This window comes from Myodes glareolus, chromosome 18 (assembly GCF_982192425.1).
Source record: "Myodes glareolus chromosome 18, mMyoGla1.1, whole genome shotgun sequence".
NCBI classification, from domain to species: Eukaryota; Metazoa; Chordata; class Mammalia; order Rodentia; family Cricetidae; genus Myodes; species Myodes glareolus.
Window position 1 is genome coordinate 47,358,695 of NC_142043.1, and position 17,640 is coordinate 47,376,334.

Below are 17,640 nucleotides of genomic sequence, written 5' to 3' on the forward strand. Positions count from 1 at the left end.
GCCTGAGTCCCCCTTCAGCAGGGAGGGACAGAGCATTGGAAGACCTTAGGTTTGCCCATAGGTATCCGGTTAAACTCTCTCGCTCCCCGGGGATTTACCCACAGATGCCTCGGGACACTGATATGAGCCAACCCTGACATAAAGCCACCCCATCAGTTTTGAAAATCAGCTAATTCCCTAGGTCAGCTTCCAGACGCTTTCTCAAGCCTTCTTGGCTTGCAGAGCTTATACACAAGCCTTCCAGCTCATAATAGCCCAGGGACCAAGGAGTGACCTTGCTCCTACTTTACACTCTCCAGGTTGAACTTCAGAGAAACAAAGTGAATTCATCACAAAAGGTAGTTATGGACAAAGAGGTCACCCTGCTGCAGATCCTGCTTCCACTTGGTGCCCAACAATGGTAGTCATCATTGTCCTTTGGAACACCTGTTTTGTGTGTGCACATGTGTACAGGTACAAGTGAACACACACATGCACATGAAGGTCAGAGAGCAACCTTAAAGTATCATTTGTCGGGCATCATCCACTTTTTTGTTTGTTTTGTTTTCGAGGCAGGATCTCTCCCTAACCTAGAACCCACCAAGTAGGCTAGGTGTCTTAGCCAGGTTACTGTACTCTGATGAAACGCTGCGACCAAAGCAGCTGGAGGAGGAGAGAGCTCACACTTCTACATCACTGCCCACCACTGGAGGAAATCAGGACAGGAACCCAAATGGGGTGGGGACCTGGAGGCAGGAACTGATGCAGAGGAGGAGGCCTGGCTTGCTCCCCCTGGCTTGTTCAACCTGCTTTTCTATAGAACCCAGGACCACCAGCCCAGGGGTGGCCCCTTCCATAATGGGCTGGACCCTCCCCTGTCAACCACTAAGTAAGAAAATGACCTATAGTCTATCCTACAGTTCAGTCTTAAGGAGTTTTGTTTATTTTCTCTCAATGGAGATTCCCTCCTCTCTGATGACTCTAACTTGTGTCAAGAAAATTAGCCAGCATACTATGCTTATGGCCCGGGAGTGTCAAGAAGTCACCTAAATCAGTCCACCTGGTGCTGGGATTATAGTTGTGACAACACTATGGCCCAGATTTTTGTTGTTGTTTGTTTTGTTTCTTTTTGTTTGTTTGTTTGTTTGGTTGGTTGGTTGGTTGGTTGGCTTTTCGAGACAAGGTCTCTCTGTGCAACTGTCCTGGAATTAGCTCTTGTAGACCAGGCTGCTTCAGACTCACAGAGATCCGCCTGCCTCTGCTTCCCCAGGGCTGGGACTAAAGGCATGCACCACTACCGCCTGGTTGGTTTTGATGTTTTGAGACAGGGTTTCTCAGGGTAGCCCTGGCTACAGAGAACTTGGAAGAAGTTGCTCTGTAGACCATGCTGGCCGCAAACTCACAAAGATTTGCCCGCCTCTATCTCCTGAGTGCTAGGATTAAAGGTGTGTGCTACTACTGCCCAGGTTTTTCTTTTTAAAATAATTTATTTGTGTCAGATGGTGGTGGCACACGCCTTTAATCCCAGAACTCAGGAGGCAGAGGCAGGCGGATCTCTGTGAGTTTGAGGCCAGCCTGGTCTACAAGAGCTAGTTCTAGGACAGTCAGAACTGTTACACAGAGAAACCCTATCTCGGAAAAAAACAACAACAAATAATAACAATAATAATTTATTTGTATTTTATGTGCATTGGTAGTTTGCCTACATGTATGTCTATGCGAGGGTGTTGGATCCACTGGAAATGGAGTTACAGACAATTGTGTGTCACCAAGTGGGTGCTGGGAATTGAACCCAGGTCCTTTGGAAAAGCAGCCAGTGCTCTTAACTCATCGCTCCAGCCCTCTCCAGCTCTCCCCCCCCTTTTTTTTTAACAACTCCCTTGAGTACTGATCCCAAGAATCAAAGCTCATAGAGGCAGACTGCTGCACAGCAGCATCCGGCTGTATCAAACTAGCAAGACCAGAATCCAACCTAGCCAGAATCCTTGGTCAGATTTTCTCCATCTGCTGCTGGCTGGTTGGGCCAGGTAGTCAAGCTTCTTGTCTGGGTCTCCATTGGAAGTGCTTGCATAGGAAGTGGAGGAGGAGTTTCATGGGACAAGAGAAAGTCCTCTAAGAGCCATCTACCCCCCCCCCCCAAAAGGGGAAAGATGAACCGCACGGAGGTGGGGGAGAAAGGTGCTGAGCTATGCTCTGGAGTTGTAGGGAAGGGGTAACCTAGCAACCACTGGACTCTGCACAGTCACAATGCAACAGCTTTGTTCACAGTTCTGACAAACTTTACCCTTGATTAGTCTTGTCCGTCCTGGTCAGGCACCAGGGGCTGCTTGCTCATATGCTGTAGTGAACATCTTCCTGGTAAGTCCTCTGGAGGGCAGGAAATGAAATAGGCTCTCGCTCTAGGTGAGGACAAAGGAACGAGGCATAAGAGGGCACCCTGTGGTTAGCTTGGTGGTTATCTTCAGATCTCTTGTACCTGACTGTCAAGGAGCCCAGGGTCAGAGGCAGGGGAGAGCAGGGATGGGCTAGAGTGACCTCATCTGTTGCTCCTGTTAGGTCCCTACTGACCCCTCTAGTGTGGGTGGTGAGCTCACTGAAGCAGTTTAATGGGTCACGTCTAACATGCATAAAGCTAAAACACACATACGCACACACAAACCAAATAGACAAAAATCACAAGAAGCAAGTATCCACGTGCATCACATGTATAGCTACTGTTTTAGAGTTTCTCATGTCCATTGCACATGCACACACACACACACACACACACACACACACACACACATACATGTGAATTGAGACCCAAGGAAAACTGGATTTCATGGTGTTGTGAGGTCAAAAGCATTCGAAAGTTTCTATTCTAAACACACACACACACACACACACACACACATGTGAATTGAGACCCAAGGAAAACTGGATTTCATGGTGTTGTGAGGTCAAAAGCGTTCGAAAGTTTCTATTCTAAAGAGTACCTTTTCCTGTAGGCGGGTGGGTGAGGGACTTCCAAATGCCCTGTCTTCAAGTATGAAGCATCTAAGAACCCAGTCCCTGCCATTGCTGATACCTGCCTGAAGCTTCCTGAAGAGGGAGCCCCCGCTCACTGCTTTTAGACAAATGATCAGGAGCCTGTGAATCAGATGCTGGTCCTTGGCTGCGCAGCCTCAAATGAGGCAAGCCTCATTTACTGAATGGAGGTGGCACTGAGGCTTCTCAGAGGGCCTTGCAGTTCTGTGACCCTGAGAGCCATTCTCAGAACGCACTCAGTCCCGTCCCTCGCACTTGCATCGACTTAATCATAATTCTTAGTTTTTGACATCTGTCACCTTTCACCCATTTTTTTTTTTTAAATTGGTTTGCTTAATAGTGCGCTGAACTTTAGTCCGGTACAAGAACCATGGCATCACCATTATCACATCTCCTGTGTCCTCTTCTCCTCCTTGTCCTACTCAAAAATACCACTAGGGGAATTTCCTTAGTTGTTTTATTGTCTGCCCTCATGTTTGTGGTGATTCTGTTTGCCTGAGAAATTGCATGTATGTGTGTGCGCGCATACACATGCGTGTGCAGAGGCAGTTAACGCCTCTACTTGTAGGAGCTGGTTTTTCTCTTTGCATCATGTGGATTGTAGGGATTAAACTCAGGCGTGGTGACAGGTGCCTAAAACTGTTGAGCCATCTTGCTGGCCCTGTGAAATTTTGCTTTTAAAAAGTATTCCCAAGCTAGGCATGGTGGAGTCAGAGGCAGATGGAACCCCGAGTGTGAGGCCAAGGCTGGCCTGGTCTACATATCAAGTTCTAGGCTAACTAGGGCTATTTTAGTGAGCCCCTGTAGCAGTGGTTCTCAACCTTCCTAATGCTGCCAATGACCCTAACTATAAAATTTTGTTGCTAGTTCATAGCTAATTTTGCTACTGTTACAATCGTAATGTAAATATCTGATATGCAACCCCTGGGAACAACAGTCATTAGACCCCCAAAGGGGTCTTGACCCACAGGTTGAGAATCATTATGCTATATGGCTTTTCTAAATCATGCAAAGCACCGTGTGTAAGATTTATCCATGCTGTGGCCGTCACTATGGTTCGCTGCTTCTCACAACACTCTAAATGCTCCATGGTCTGAATGTAGCCCAGGCTTACTCATGCTTCCAGATATATGTGATGGCAGTGTTTTTGTTTCTTGTCTTTTTGTTTGTTTGTTTTTCCTGTTTGAACAGCACTCTTGCAGGCAAACCGTGTTGCACAGCTGTCGGGGTTTTTCTTACCGCTGGGAGGGTAACCGCTGTGTGATAGTAGTGTTTTACCATAGAGTGTTGTCCCCTTCTTCCCCTCAGACTGCCTGTTCCAGTTTGAACACCCACCACCAGTCCATCAGAGCTGCGCCATCCCTAAGAACACTGGCTTTAGGAGTCTAGTCTTTACATCTCTTGTTGCAAACCCTGTGATGACTACAGAGGTGAAAACCCAGTTGGCTGAGCAACCACTAGTGAGGTGAGGGCCTAAATGCACACAGGCCAGATAGGAGTGTGTGTGTGGGGGGTACACACAAAGGGAAGTTGAGGCAGGATAGAAGACAAAGGTAGCCTTGGAGGAACTTGGCAAACAGGGGTCCAAGTTCTAAGAAAGTTCCTCCGTCACCTTGGAATGCCATGCGCCAGGGCCTGGGTGCTGAGTTGGCGTGGGCCTCTGAACTACACGCTAGGAGACAGGCTGGAGTAGAGGAGTTTCCAGTGGCTTCCCCTTATTTGGGGGTAGAGGAGGCTACTAACTGCCACTTCAGAGAAGTTTTATTTCTTTAAGACTGCCTAGAGCTGAAAGGAAAATGGAACAGGAAACTCAGGGAACGGCCCAGCGACATCCTCCCAGGAATCAGGGAAGGCACCCCTGGCTTAGAATATTTCCAGCCCACCTCCACTTGACCAAGGGACCTCCCTCCAGCCAGGGCCAGCAGGAGAGGGAAGTACAGAAAGCCACCAGGCAGGTGGTACAGCAGGTCCTCCTGGGATACCTTTGGCTCTAGACTGACCTCCTCCTCATCCTCCTTCAGGGACAGAGGCTAAGCGTCCTCTGATCCTGAGGCTGGGGTGGGGTGCTGGGAACCTGAGACAGCTGGTCTCCAGCCTAGCCCAACAAGACAAGAGCTGGACGCTTCTCTGCCTCCCTGCTTCCCCTACCCTCCCTCGGTATCTTTGGTGTCAGCTCAGCGTCTTCTGGGAGGGACCTCATGGGGAAAGGACTCACTGGGGCTAGCCTGACCTTGGCTCTAGTCCTGACCCCTAGGTGCTGAGTCTAAGATAATAATGGCCCGGGGGAGGGTGACAGCCTGAAGCTGCTCCTTGGGATTGCCAAAATTCTGGTTTGGGGAGAGGCCTCTAATGAGGCCAGCCTCTGTTCCCAGAGAATATATAGAGAAGGGACTTTTTGGCGCATCCTGGGGTGTGGTGACTAGGTGGGTCTGAGGTTTCTCTTTCTGGTTTTAGATCTGGTCTCAGGAAGAAAGCAGGGATCCTGGGAGATTCCATCTGCTCTCTGACAGATGGGCCCCAGCTCCCTACCAAGGCATCTTAGGAAGACAGAGGCTCACTGGGACCGGATGGCATCACTGGGAAAGGATTCTGGGGGAACAGAGCTTTGGGGGTTATAGGGTGGGGGTGCCACGAAGGCAGATTTCAGCCTCTGGGACTTGGGTTTCATGACAGGCACTTGAGTACTGAGGCCCGGTGAGCCAGAGAAAACACCATTCGCCTCTCTTTAACCATCCTCCTTCAGTCCAAAGGCAGAGCCCGAGCCCAAGAAGAAACCAGAGTACTTTCCGAAGAGCCACGGGGATGTGGGATTCCAGAAAGAGCCCATGGTCCCAGGCATTGTGGATTTCGAGTTGATCCAAGAGGAGCTGAAGACCTCTAAGCCCCAAACACCAAGTGCCTATCGCTTCGGACGCCTCAGCCACCACTCCTTCTTCTCCCGGCACCACCCCCAGCCACAGCGTGTGACACACATACAAGGTAAGGCTAAGTGGGCAGAATCTTGCTACAGGGCTCGGCAGAAGTGGGAATCACTAATTGGCCACGAGATCTGGTATAGAGGCGCGCATTCTCACCCATTTCCAGGGGACACCTAGAAAGCATGGGGCCTGACGGGCATCCCACAGCTGCCCAGTGGCCAAGCCAGGACTGACCTGGGGGATTGGAGGAAAAGTGCAGGCTGCAAGGGCATATCAGAGGTCCCCCCCACTACAGAATTCCCCACCCTCTGAATCAGAGAAAGGGATGAAGGTCTCACCCCCAGAACGATGCTCTGACTTCCGACACTTGCTGCCTCATCCTTTAGGTCATCCACCCACTCACCCATCCGCAGCATTATGCAGAGTGTACACTACAGAATGACTCTTGTCTGGACTGCAAGGACATGACAATAGGCAGAACAGACGAGTGTCGCTGCTGTCCTGGAGCTTACATCCAGCTGGGAAGGATGGGACATAGACTAGCTGTCACTGTCAGGTTCCAGAGCGGGAGATGGCCACTTTCAAAAGGCTGTCAGAAGAGTCCTAGTCAGTGCCAAGACATTGAGAAAGATTAAAGGAAGCAAGGGTGGGAGCCCCAATCAATCAAGCACTAGAATGTCCTGCCGAGGGACACAATGGCCCTGGCTCTGATGGAGATACAGCAGGAGAGCCCCTTGGGTATCTGGAGTAGAGTCAGAAGTAGAAGGGAAGAGATGGTTTCAGAGAGACATTGGAGCTGGATCAAGTGGACCCTGCAAGCCAATGCTGCTGTCTTACGTCACCTCAGCTTGGCATGTGTGTACTTGTATAATGCTGGCATTTGGAATGCAGAGGCAGAAGGATCGCCGCCACAAGTTTAAGGCCACCCTGGTCTACATAACAGGTCCTGCCTAGCCTGAGCCACCTAGGGAGATTCTGTCTAAATCTTGTTGTAATAACAATCATTTCACTGAATCAAGTAGGGGCCATTGGGAGGGTAGCAGTACAGAAGCGACTGTGAGAGAGGTATTTACACAAGGTCCTGCGGGCCTGGATGAAAGCCGAACCATCAGGCTGTGGAAGATTCCACAGCTCTAGTTTAGAGGTACCCCTAGGATTCTGACCACTGAAGATGAAGCATAGGGCAAATAGGCAGCGACATCATTCCTTAATCAGAGTACACAAATACCAAGAAGCCATCAAGGGTCAGTGGAGTAGGGGATAGAGGTGAGGAGGAGCCACAGATGGAGGAAAACAGCCCCAACAGGCTGGGGAGATACACTGGAAGAGTCGTTTGCATTGTGAAGACACAGAGTTTTGGATTAAGAGGCTGAAAAGACTAGGAGACATTAGAGAAGAAGAGGAGAAGCTGAAGAGCCTGGAGAAGCCAGGAGAGTGAGGATCCTGGGACCAAAGCAGTCAAGGCCTAGCCAAGCTTGGTGGCCTAGGCTTGTAATCCGAGAGCTGGGGAGGTGGAGACAGGAGGCTCCCCAGTGCTCTTGGGCCAGCCATCCTAGCTAAATGGGTGAACCGTGGGTCAATGAGAGACTCTATCTCAAATAAAACAAGGTAGATGGCACCTGGGAAACAAGAGCCAAGGTGGTTGTCTGCACACACATGAACATGCACAGGTATGCCTGTGTACACACACAGACACATGTACATGCATGCACGCACGCACGTGCGCTGTTTGACTTTGTGTGTGTAGTGTGTGCGTGAATGTGTATGCACCTATGCCTAGGTATGCGTGTGGAGGTCAGAGGACAGTCTCAGGGGTCAATCCTTGCCTTCCATCTTGTTTAATACAGAGTGTCTTTGTTTTTCCACTATGTATGCCAGGCTAGCTGGCCAGCAAGCTTCCTGGATATTTTCCCTCTGCCCTCCCCCACCTTCCCAGATTACAGATGCTCACACTATGCATCTGGTTTTTATGTGGGTCCTGGGCATTCAGACTCAGATCCTCCCATTTGCATGGCAAGTGATTTTATTCACTAAGCCATCTTCCCAGTCCCTTTAAAACCAAAACAAAACAAAAACAAAAACAAAAACAAAAAAAAACCACGAGTCTAGGTATTGAACTCAAATCCTCTTGGTTTCAAGGCAAGCACTTGCCAACTGAACTGTCTCCCTGGCCCCCACAGTCTTCATTTTTAAGCCACCTACAATTCATTGACCTAACACAGGAAGCCAAAAGGACCTCAGGAGGTCCCATGAAGGCCTGACTGTCTTGCTTCTGCCCAGCTCACTGATGACTCTGAGCAGATCCTTCATGTTCTTGTACCCATGAGTATGGTGATTGCTGGTCTAGGGTTTTGCCGTTACAGGCAGAGGGGGACTTGAAGCGCTCTCTGGCCCTCATCACCTCTTTCCAGCCCCCTGGAGCTCCTGGGAGTCCACCAGTCCCCCTAACCCACAGGTCTCATCTCCTCTGCAGATCTCACTGGGAAGCCTGTGTGCGTGGTCAGGGACGAGTTCTCTTTGGCACCCTTGACTCAGTCGGCGCTCTTATCCAGTTGTCTGATGGGGATGCCCACCATCTCAGTCCCCATTGGGGACCCACAGTCCAACCGGAACCCCCAGCTTCCTCCTTCTGGTGAGTTCTTTGGCCACACCCTTCTATCTGAAGGTTCATACTTCTCCCAAAGTGTGTGGCTGGGCAGGGGCCTGAGACGGAGAATGGGCCTTCCTTTCTGTGTTGTTCCCCAGGCCCTAACCCCCCAAAAAGTGTACCTGCTTGGATTTGAGGGGTTTTGTTTTGTCTTGGTTTTGGTTTTTCAAGACAAGGTTTCTTTGTGTAGCTTTGGAGCCTGTCCTGGAACTCACCCTGTAGACCAGGCTAGCCTCGAACTCAGAGAGATCTGCCTGCCTCTGCCTCCGAGTACTGGGATTAAAGGCGTATGCCACCACTGCCCAGTTGAATTTGAGATATTTGAGTAGTAACAAAGAGCCAGGGTCAAACTGATTTTGGACACAGTCACAAGACTTGGAGCTAGAGATGAGAGTAACACTTGTAATATTTAGTGACTTGTGTGCTCAGGAGGCAGTTTTTCAGGGCCTCCGGCTGCTTTGTTGGAGGGACTTTGGAGGTCAAGCCCTACTTTTCTGCTGCTAAGGTATGGGAGGGTTAGGAGGGCAGGATTGTGGTAGAAATCCTGTCGAACAGGGTGACAGCTAGCGCAGGGCAGAGAAGTTGGAGGGCTGGCTGTGGGATACTATACCTGTCTAGAGAGCAGTTCAACGTCTTAACAACAGGAATGACATCTTTTCCGAATCTCAGTGTTGGCTCCAGGCATCTAAAAGGGAAGAGAAGCCAGATCAAACTGCTTGTGTTTAGACACAGTAGCCTAATGCCCTCCAGCATCCCCCAGAGGGGACTCAGAAAGACTGTCAACATTAGTGACCCTTATTCCACTGCTGTTTCTAAGGCTTCCCCCTCCGGGGCAGAAAGGCTTGTAAAGTGGAGGGGGCACTTCTGCCTAGAGTCTTTCCCCTCCGTCCCAGTCCTGATGACACGGGGAGGGCAAACAGGGTCCCCCAAGATCTTGCCCTGTCCTCTCAGACCTCTGGAAGAAAAATCTAAAGGACCTAGCGTCCCGAGTGGCTGTCTTTACTAAGGAAACCGAGTCAAGGATCATCGAGGCTGGTGCTGAACAAAAGAGCGAGCCTGGAAAGAAAGCCTTGGTGAGTCCCTCCAAAGCTCTGCCACTGGCATGAGAGGGGGTGCTCCTAAGGGGGGATGGTGACAGCTGGGGTCACAGAAGCACAAAATCCCACCTAGCAGAAGAAATCCAAGAAGGGTCCCCAGAAGCACCCTCTAGGGTCATCCATAGTCGCCTATGGGGAAGACTTCTGAGCAGAGACCCTTGGCCCACCTTTAGGGAACAGAGCCGGAGCACAGGGTAGAAGTGGGTAGTGATGGACAGCTGAGAGGAGAACTTTGGGTGTGGGAGGAAGAATTTCTTCCGAACTTCCCCACACAGGTTAGCATCCAAGCTCCTCCGGTGTGGAGAACAGTTGGAGGTTTTCAGACAGAATGGGGATGACTTCACAGGTGCCCTTCAGGGACAAAGTGGTAAAGGCAGGCGGTCTTGGGACAGACCTTTGTAATTGGGTGTGATTTGGGGTAGTCCACGTGTAGAGGGGGAGCATGGCTGCTTGTCCCTGCTTGCAACTGACACACTGAGGTGCTCAGGATAATGCAGCCAAGTGTGCAGGTCTGGTTTTCTTTAAAACGTGGAGAAAACAGCTGTGGAGATCACTTCTCTGATCTCAGCATTAGGGAGACAGAGGCATGACTGCACATTTATGGCGTGGCCTGTTCTGCACAGCAAGTTCCAGGCCTGTCGGGGCTGCTCACTAAGGGCTTGTCTCAAACCAAATAAAAGCAAAGAAAAACAATGGGGGAGGGGGTGTTTACATGCTTTAGCTGGAATTACACTGGCAGGAGGCTCTAAGCCTGCCCTGTATCCAGAATTTCCCAGGGCAGAGAAAGGATGTCAAGGGCTAGGAAGGCAGCTCATTCAGAAAGAACTTGCCAAAAAAAGAAAGAAAGAAAAGCACTTACCTTATGAGCATGGTGGAGCATGCAATCTATTCCTCCCAATCCCTCCGGAGGCAGAGGTTCTGGGATGGGGAGCTTTGTGAGTTTGAGACCAACCTGGTCTACACAGCGAGTTTTAACACAACCAGGTCTATGTAGAGAGACAATCGTTCAAAAACAAAAAGCACTTGCCTTCTAAGCCTGAAGACCTGAGTTCAATCCTCAAAACCCATGTTTAAAAAGCCTGAAGGTGGGGGCAGGGGGTTGGCTGGAGGAATGGCTCTCCAGCCAGTTAAGAGTGCTGTTTGCGGGCAGGCAGTGGTGGCGCACACCTTTAATCCCAGCACTTGGGAGGCAGAGGCAGGCAGGTCTCTGTGAGTTCGAGGCCAGCCTGGTCTACATGAGCGAGAGACTCCAAAGCTACAGAGAAACCCTGTCTCAAAAAAAAAAAAGAAAGAAAGAAAGAAAGAGAAAAAAAAAGAAAAAAAGAGTGCTATTTGCTATTATTGAGGATCAAGATTCAATCCCTAGAATCTATGGGGTAGCTCACAACCATTTGTAATTCCAGTTCCAAGGGATCAACAGAGGTCACTACACACATGCGGTGCATTCCAGACATGCAAACAAACACCCACACACATAAAATTAATCTTTTTTTTTTTAAAAAAAAAAAAACCTGGCATAGCAATGCATGCTTGTCATCTTTACTCTAGAGAGGCAGAGATAAGCGATTTCCAGGCCAGTGAAGGACCTTGTGTCAGGGCGGGGGAGGGGAGGGACGAGGAATGGCATTTGAGGTTGGCCTCTGACCTCTCTGCACACGCATACACACTTGAGCGAACATGTGTACCTGTATATACACGAAAATGTAAACACGCAGGTAGACAGACATGCACACAGGTAGACACACATGCACACAGGTAGACACACATGCACACAGGTAGACACACATGCACACAGGTAGACACACATGCACACGCATACACCGCAGGGAGGGAGGGGGCAGAGAATAAAGGGCATTAAGCTGTGAGTGTGAGGAACAGACCTCAGATATAGGAGCAGCTGAGCTAGGAATCAGGGTTGACACAGGGGTCTTGGTTTGGGATACTATTCCCACACCTCCGATGTTTGAAAGAGGACTGGCCTCTGGGGGAGAACAAAGACTCCTGGGGCTATCGTCATTCAACCCTGGGATGCTGGGTTAGGATGCAGAAGGAGCCAGGGAGGACCTGGGACAGGTTGGAGATGGCTTGATAGTATCCTAGGCCTGGCTTCTTCTTCATCCCCCCCCCGCCCCCGCCTTCTCCCACTTTCATGGGCTCCTAGAGTCTCTTGTCACTTTCTTTCTAGCCAAAGGAAGAGCCTCCTGTGAGGGAGCAGGGGGCAAAGTACTCAGCCAAGACTGGTAGGCTTATCCCGGCTTACAGCCAAGTTCTCAGCAGCCGCAACCGCCAGGGCCAGCGGGGCCAGCCTTCTGCCAGAGACAGAGGAGTCCAAACCTCCGTTCTGGAGGACCAGGAGCTGCTGGTAAGCCCCACTCTGGAGGCAGGGACTGCAGTGGTCTCAGCCTCCAGGATCCCAGGTCTTCCAACCAGCACCCTCCTGGCCTGCCTTAGGGTGGCTTCTCCAGAGAGAGTGCCCCCTAAGACTGTAAGACCAGAAAGACCATACCCCAGGAGTCAGCGTTCTGGGCTCTGAGCTCCTCTGCTTCTAGACAGCCTGTTGTCATCCTGACCCTCTCTGTGTAAGTCCTCTCTCGTGGGTCACTGGTCAAACTGGGCGCATGGCTATGTTAGCACTGCATTATCACGGAAGTGGCTCTCCAGGGCCAGCATCCACTGCTCTTGAGGAAGCGGCACAAGGACTGAGAACCTAGGAGGGAAGGGCCTGCCCAGAGCATTCTCAATCCACAGCCTGCAAGGCTAGCCTGGACTCGGCTTCCTGTGGTCTCTTCCTCATGGAGGCTGGAAAGGAGCCCCCCACTGTGTGGCAGTGGACAAGGGCATCGGTGATCCCTGGGAGCATACATGTATGTCCCCCAGAGCCAAAAGTGTCACCACCTCTCACTGAATGGTAGTGCTTTTAGGCTCAGCAACATGGATAAACCAGACAGATCTCAGGATCGCCATTCAACCCACAAAGAGGTTTAGGCTCTTTTGGGTGGTGATCTGTGGCCAGGTCTCCCGGTGGATGGCCAGCATAGCCAGGCTAGAATTGGTACTTTCTCCACCATAGGGCAGCCACACCGCACCTGGAGTTAGGTTCTCAGGTCCCATGGGGAGGGGGCCCAGGGCAGGTAAGGAGGATGGGAAGAATGGGGAAGGGCCAAAGGGCAGTTCAGGGTGGGTGCTGGGAGAATGGGTGGGGGAGGATAGGGTGGGCATCTAGCAGGTACAGGCCTGAGGGAGAAGCCCAACCCAGTTCCTACTCCACCAAGGATAAGGTGGGCCTGCCAGGGTCTGATAGATCCCTCCAGGTCCTTGGGAAGGCTCTCTGGAAAGGGCTAAGGGAACCCTACTTTCCTAGGACACCTCCCACGGCGGGTCCCCCACCTCCAGTCCTCTATAGATACAGCTGCCACCTGCAACTTGTCCTAGGAGGTCCCCAGAGCACATCCCGGACACAGCTGGACCATATACTGCCGCTACTTGCCTGGAGGAGACAGGGGAAGCCACTGGCTGAGGAGGCAGCTAGGAGTCGAGAGTCCCAGCTGCTTCACTGGATGGAGCCCCTCACTAGGCACCTGGCAGAAACAGCCCTCTCTGGCCAGCAGGCCGCCTACAGCGAGTCCCCCACCTCCCGGAAAACATATCCAGATTCTTGGCGTTCCCGGGTGGGGAGGCCCTTGGGGTGCCCCAAACCACCACCCAAAAGATCCAAGCATGCAAGACTCGGTGCGTCTCTGAGGAGGTGACTGGCCAGCACTGATTTTGCTGTCCCAGTGAGGGCCCATAGGTTCCAACCAGCCCAGTGGAGACAATGGGGCTGAGAGGTCTAACCTATCCCGTATCTGAGGCTTGATTCTGTTCTCAAGTCCCCGGTGACGCCTTCCTTTCTCAAGGCTTCACATTCTTGACCTGCCCAGCAGAGAGCTTAGGGACAATTCTGAGAAAAAGTCCCCTTCATCAAAGTGCTAGGTCTCATGGAGGAACCTTTAGGAGGAAGCACTTTAGCCAAGCATGTGGCCTGGGGACCCCATGTCATAGGGAGGAGGCTGCTGTTCCCTGAACCCATATTTGCCTGCACTTCTGGCTGGAGTGTGGCAGGGGCTCCCACTGACCACGGTCTGTCCTCTCTCACATAGATCTTGGAGCTTCTTTGTCAGATTCTCCAGACGGATTCTCTAAGTGCCATCCAGTTCTGGCTGCTCTACGCACCACCAAAGGGTGAGGACGCCATAGTGCGGCCCCCTCTCTATGTGGAGGGGGGCTGCCCAGACCTTGCCCTTGTTCCTGATCCTGCAGGACAGATGTCCCCTCTTTAGTACTGACCTCAGGCATAGGGGTCTGGGAGGGGAAAACAGCTAAAGATTGTTCCCAGCAGACCCAGCCCCTCATGGTCACTGTAGGAAACATACGCACACATGTGCAAATACCAGAACACACAGGCTTGTGCAGAGAGTCCACAGATACACATCTGCTTTGGAACAGTGAGGAGAAGGGGTGGGGTGAATCCCCAGGGAACGAGTTTATAAGCTCACTGGAGGAAGGGATGGGAAAAAGGAGGAGGTGGAGGGGCCGGGGAGGGGGATGTAAATCCCAGATTTCCAAATGTAATCCAGGAGTAGGGAGGAAAGGAGGTGGGAGGGGTGGAAGGGGCCAAGCCCAAAGTGCATATGGCTCTCACGGTAAGAGAGGGCGATGTAGGGCTGAGAGCTCAGCACACAGCTACAAGCACTGTGGGGTCCTTCCTTGGGGGTGGGGGGCCTATGAGGAGATGCAGGATGATTAGAGGAAGATGTCCTTCACCAGGGCTGGGACAAAGCTGGTTGAGATAGGAAAGGGGCTGAGGACACTGCCCTGTGCTGTTTATAGAAAAAGACTTGGTGCTGGGACTTCTGCAGACAGGGGTGGCTCAGCTCATCTCCCAGCCCCTCCCAGCCCTCCCAGCGGAGAAGCTCTTGAACCAACTCCAAGAGCTTCAAGAACCTCCTCAAGAGATACAACAAACAACCTACAGGTGGGCTCCGGGCTCCTCATCTGCCCTTCTGTTTTCAGAACCACACCCTGGCGGTCAGCATCCGCCTACCCTGGCTTTGTGACCCCACCTGTAATCCCAGCACCATAGCAAGGGGAAAGGAAGGCAGGATCCTTGAAGGAGGCTGGGATAGATATGTCAGTGTGCTTCGGATGCAGTAGAGAGATCCTGCCTCAAGGAGTAGAGAGGAGAGCATCCATGTGGTTACAGGACGTCTGGTCCGCACACGCTAGCACAGCAAGTGCCTTATGCGCTTAGTCATCTTCCCAGCCGGACACTGAGGACTGCAAAGTTGGGAGGCTGGAAAAAGATCATCTCAGGAGGTGGGAGGTGCCCAGGGCGTGGTGGTCAAGAATGAACAGACTGCAGGGACTAAATTTTGGGGTGCTGAGGCATGGTAAGAAAGTGACTTAGATTTGGAGGAGGCATATTTTGGTGGGTGGTTGTTTGATGGGTCAGGCTGGCCTCGAACCTGCTTTGTACCTGAAGATGACCTTGAACTCAACCCTCCTGCCTCTGCCTCCTGAGTGCTGGGATTACAGGTGTGTACCACCACATCCTGTTTAAACAGCGCTAGGCATGGAACCCAGAGCTTCCCACACGTTAAGCAAGCATTCTACCACCTGAGCTACAACCCCAGCCCTGGGGCAAAGGTTCTTGCTCAGGTCCTAGAGTTGGTTTTCTTTTTCTGCTTGAGAGAAGAAAGGATGCTCAGGGGCTGGGGGTCATCGGTAGACAGTTGTACAATCCCTGGGTTCAATTCCTACTACTGCAACACAGTAAACATGCCGGCGGAAGAAGAGGACGGCAGGGAAGGCCAACTCAGAGGAGAGACCCCAAATCGGCCTCTTCACCTCTCTCTCAAGCCTCCTACCAGAGGTGTGGGGGGAATGACGTGGCTGTGTGAAGGGTAACGATAGCTAACAGATCACACGAGGTAGAAGAACATTAATCACTTGTCCAGAACTAGCTTTACAGGCAAGAGGCTGGGGGATAGACCATAGCCCTGGCTATCCCAGACAAGAGGACCTTGGTTGCCCACGGCTACAGCAGACACACAATCACAGCTATCTGCTTCCTGCTTTGGAGGTACAAGAGGCTATGTGGGTCCAGCTGTGGGCAGTCCCGCACCAGCTCTTCAGGAGGGGTGTCTTGCCTCTTCTGCGAGCTGGTGGCTAACCACACCTCTGCCACCTCTTAACTCCTAACCAACCTACCGTCTGTAGACTCGGTGTCCTGAGCCTGTCATTTGTATTTGGTTATAGTCCATCCCTGAAGAAGACAAAGACACCACCTCTATCCAAGTCAGAGAAACCGGGTAAGAGCCCTCAAAGGGAGCTGTTGATTCTAGAGGCATACTGAGGTCAGCTCTGGCTGGATTCCTGCCCAAGGAAGTGGGGTTATTTCTTCAATGCAGCAAACATTTATTGCACGCTTACTGTGTGTCAGGTTCTGGCGAGTCAAGAGGAAAGAATTGGGACAAGTTCCTATGTGACTGGGGCTTACATCTTAGAGAGGAAGTATACAAAGGGCAGAACCCCCAGGAGGACAGCAGGTTAACTGGGGTGGGGGGGACTCCCTATCCTAAGCCACAGAAGTGTCCAGGGAGGGCCTTGGAGTAGAGCTCCCCCTGTCTGGAATACTGATGGATGAATAAGCTGGTCAGGGTATCCGGGCCTTCTGGGTGGGGGACAGCAGTATGAGGTAAGACAAGACCGGGCCAGTCTTCTGAAGAGTGTAGGACACTCTGGAGGGAGTAGGATGTAGTATGTCCCTGTGGTCACTGTGCAAGGCATGGATAGGGGTGGTGGTGGCAAGAAGGGACAAGGGAGCCCAGAGAGGAGGCCCTTGGAGAAGACATAGTATCTTAGACCAGACAGTGTGGGGGGAGCTGGAGGGGAGAGAATGCCTTTCCACAGTGGACATGATTCTCCTTTGTCAGTGTGTAGCATCCCAAGGGCCCAGAAGAGTGTCTGGCATGCAATAGGTGCTTAACTTGTGTTTGGTATCCAAATTTTAAAAAAGGACTGGAAAATGGTAGGGCTCACAGAAGTGAGCTAGCTTGTCCCAGGTCCCCCACTGAACTGAAGGCAAAGCTGGCTTTGACATTGGCCTACCTCCCTGTCAGCTCTCTCATCTCTTACCACCGCCTCTCCCCTCCTCCAGAGTTCATAGGCAAAGCCCAAGTCCTCCGCGTGCATCCCAGCGAGGACTCAGAGGAGAAAACGACCAAGTCAAAGGCCGAGAGCTGAGGAGCACAGCCCAGAGCACGGAGACTTCTGTCTAGCTCAAAGGCAGCTTCTAAGCTTGGGGATGGGGGCTCCCGTCACGCTATGTCAACACCAGCCCCCGGTCTCCAATCACACTCTACTAAATAAAATGCTGCCTTCCCTGGACGACGGCAGTTCTACCCTGCCACAAGAGTGTCTGTGTTTAGACGGCTTACTCTAGAAGAGTAGAGCTCCCTGCCACGGAGAAAGCCCGGGGTACCACTCACAGTTAGCGACGATCTTCCCATCAGTTAATGCAATCAAGTTAATCTCCCACAGGCAAGCTCAGAGGCCTGTCCTGTAGGTGATTCTAGATCAGAGATTCTCAACCTGTGGTTCACAACCCCTCTGGGGGGGGCACCTATCGGATATGTACATTATGATTCATGACAGTAGCAAAATTACAGTTATGAAATAGCAGCAAAAATAAAAATAATTATATGGTTGGGGGGGTTTACCACAACGTGAGGAAGGGTATTAAGGGGTCACTCACAGGCAGCAGGAAGGTTGAGAACCGCTGATCTGGAGCCTGTCAGACTGACGACTAACGTAAGCCTTCAGTCACCATGCCTGGCTCCAGCTGTCAGTATTAAAGGGCCCCACTTTTAAAGCCCTTGGTCATCCTGTTGGTTTATTTGTTTTCCCCCAGTGGCAGTATAAGAGGCAGCTG

The 17,640-nt window shown here is 51.5% G+C and overlaps 1 protein-coding gene across 3 annotated transcripts; it reads left to right on the plus strand.

The window, feature by feature from the left end:
• The first annotated feature begins 2,212 nt into the window (after positions 1-2,212).
• Positions 2,213-17,121, plus strand: Tbata (thymus, brain and testes associated). 3 transcript variants are annotated; one of them, XM_087898143.1, is made up of 10 exons: positions 2,213-2,337; positions 4,315-4,471; positions 5,750-5,985; positions 8,398-8,556; positions 9,523-9,644; positions 11,854-12,030; positions 13,808-13,889; positions 14,538-14,682; positions 15,966-16,018; positions 16,867-17,096. In XM_087898143.1, exons 2-10 carry the CDS (start codon positions 4,425-4,427, stop codon positions 16,950-16,952), a joined length of 1,107 nt encoding a protein of 368 aa, XP_087754269.1. In that variant the 5' UTR covers positions 2,213-2,337; positions 4,315-4,424; the 3' UTR covers positions 16,953-17,096. The 3 variants fall into 3 exon arrangements, with proteins under 3 accessions (XP_087754269.1, XP_087754270.1, XP_085535806.2); XM_087898144.1 differs by lacking the exon at positions 4,315-4,471 and having other exon boundaries at positions 2,253-2,337; XM_085679680.2 differs by lacking the exons at positions 2,213-2,337; positions 4,315-4,471; positions 5,750-5,985; ... (1 more) ...; positions 9,523-9,644; positions 11,854-12,030 and adding an exon at positions 12,041-13,397 and having other exon boundaries at positions 16,867-17,121.
• The last annotated feature ends 519 nt before the right edge of the window (positions 17,122-17,640 follow it).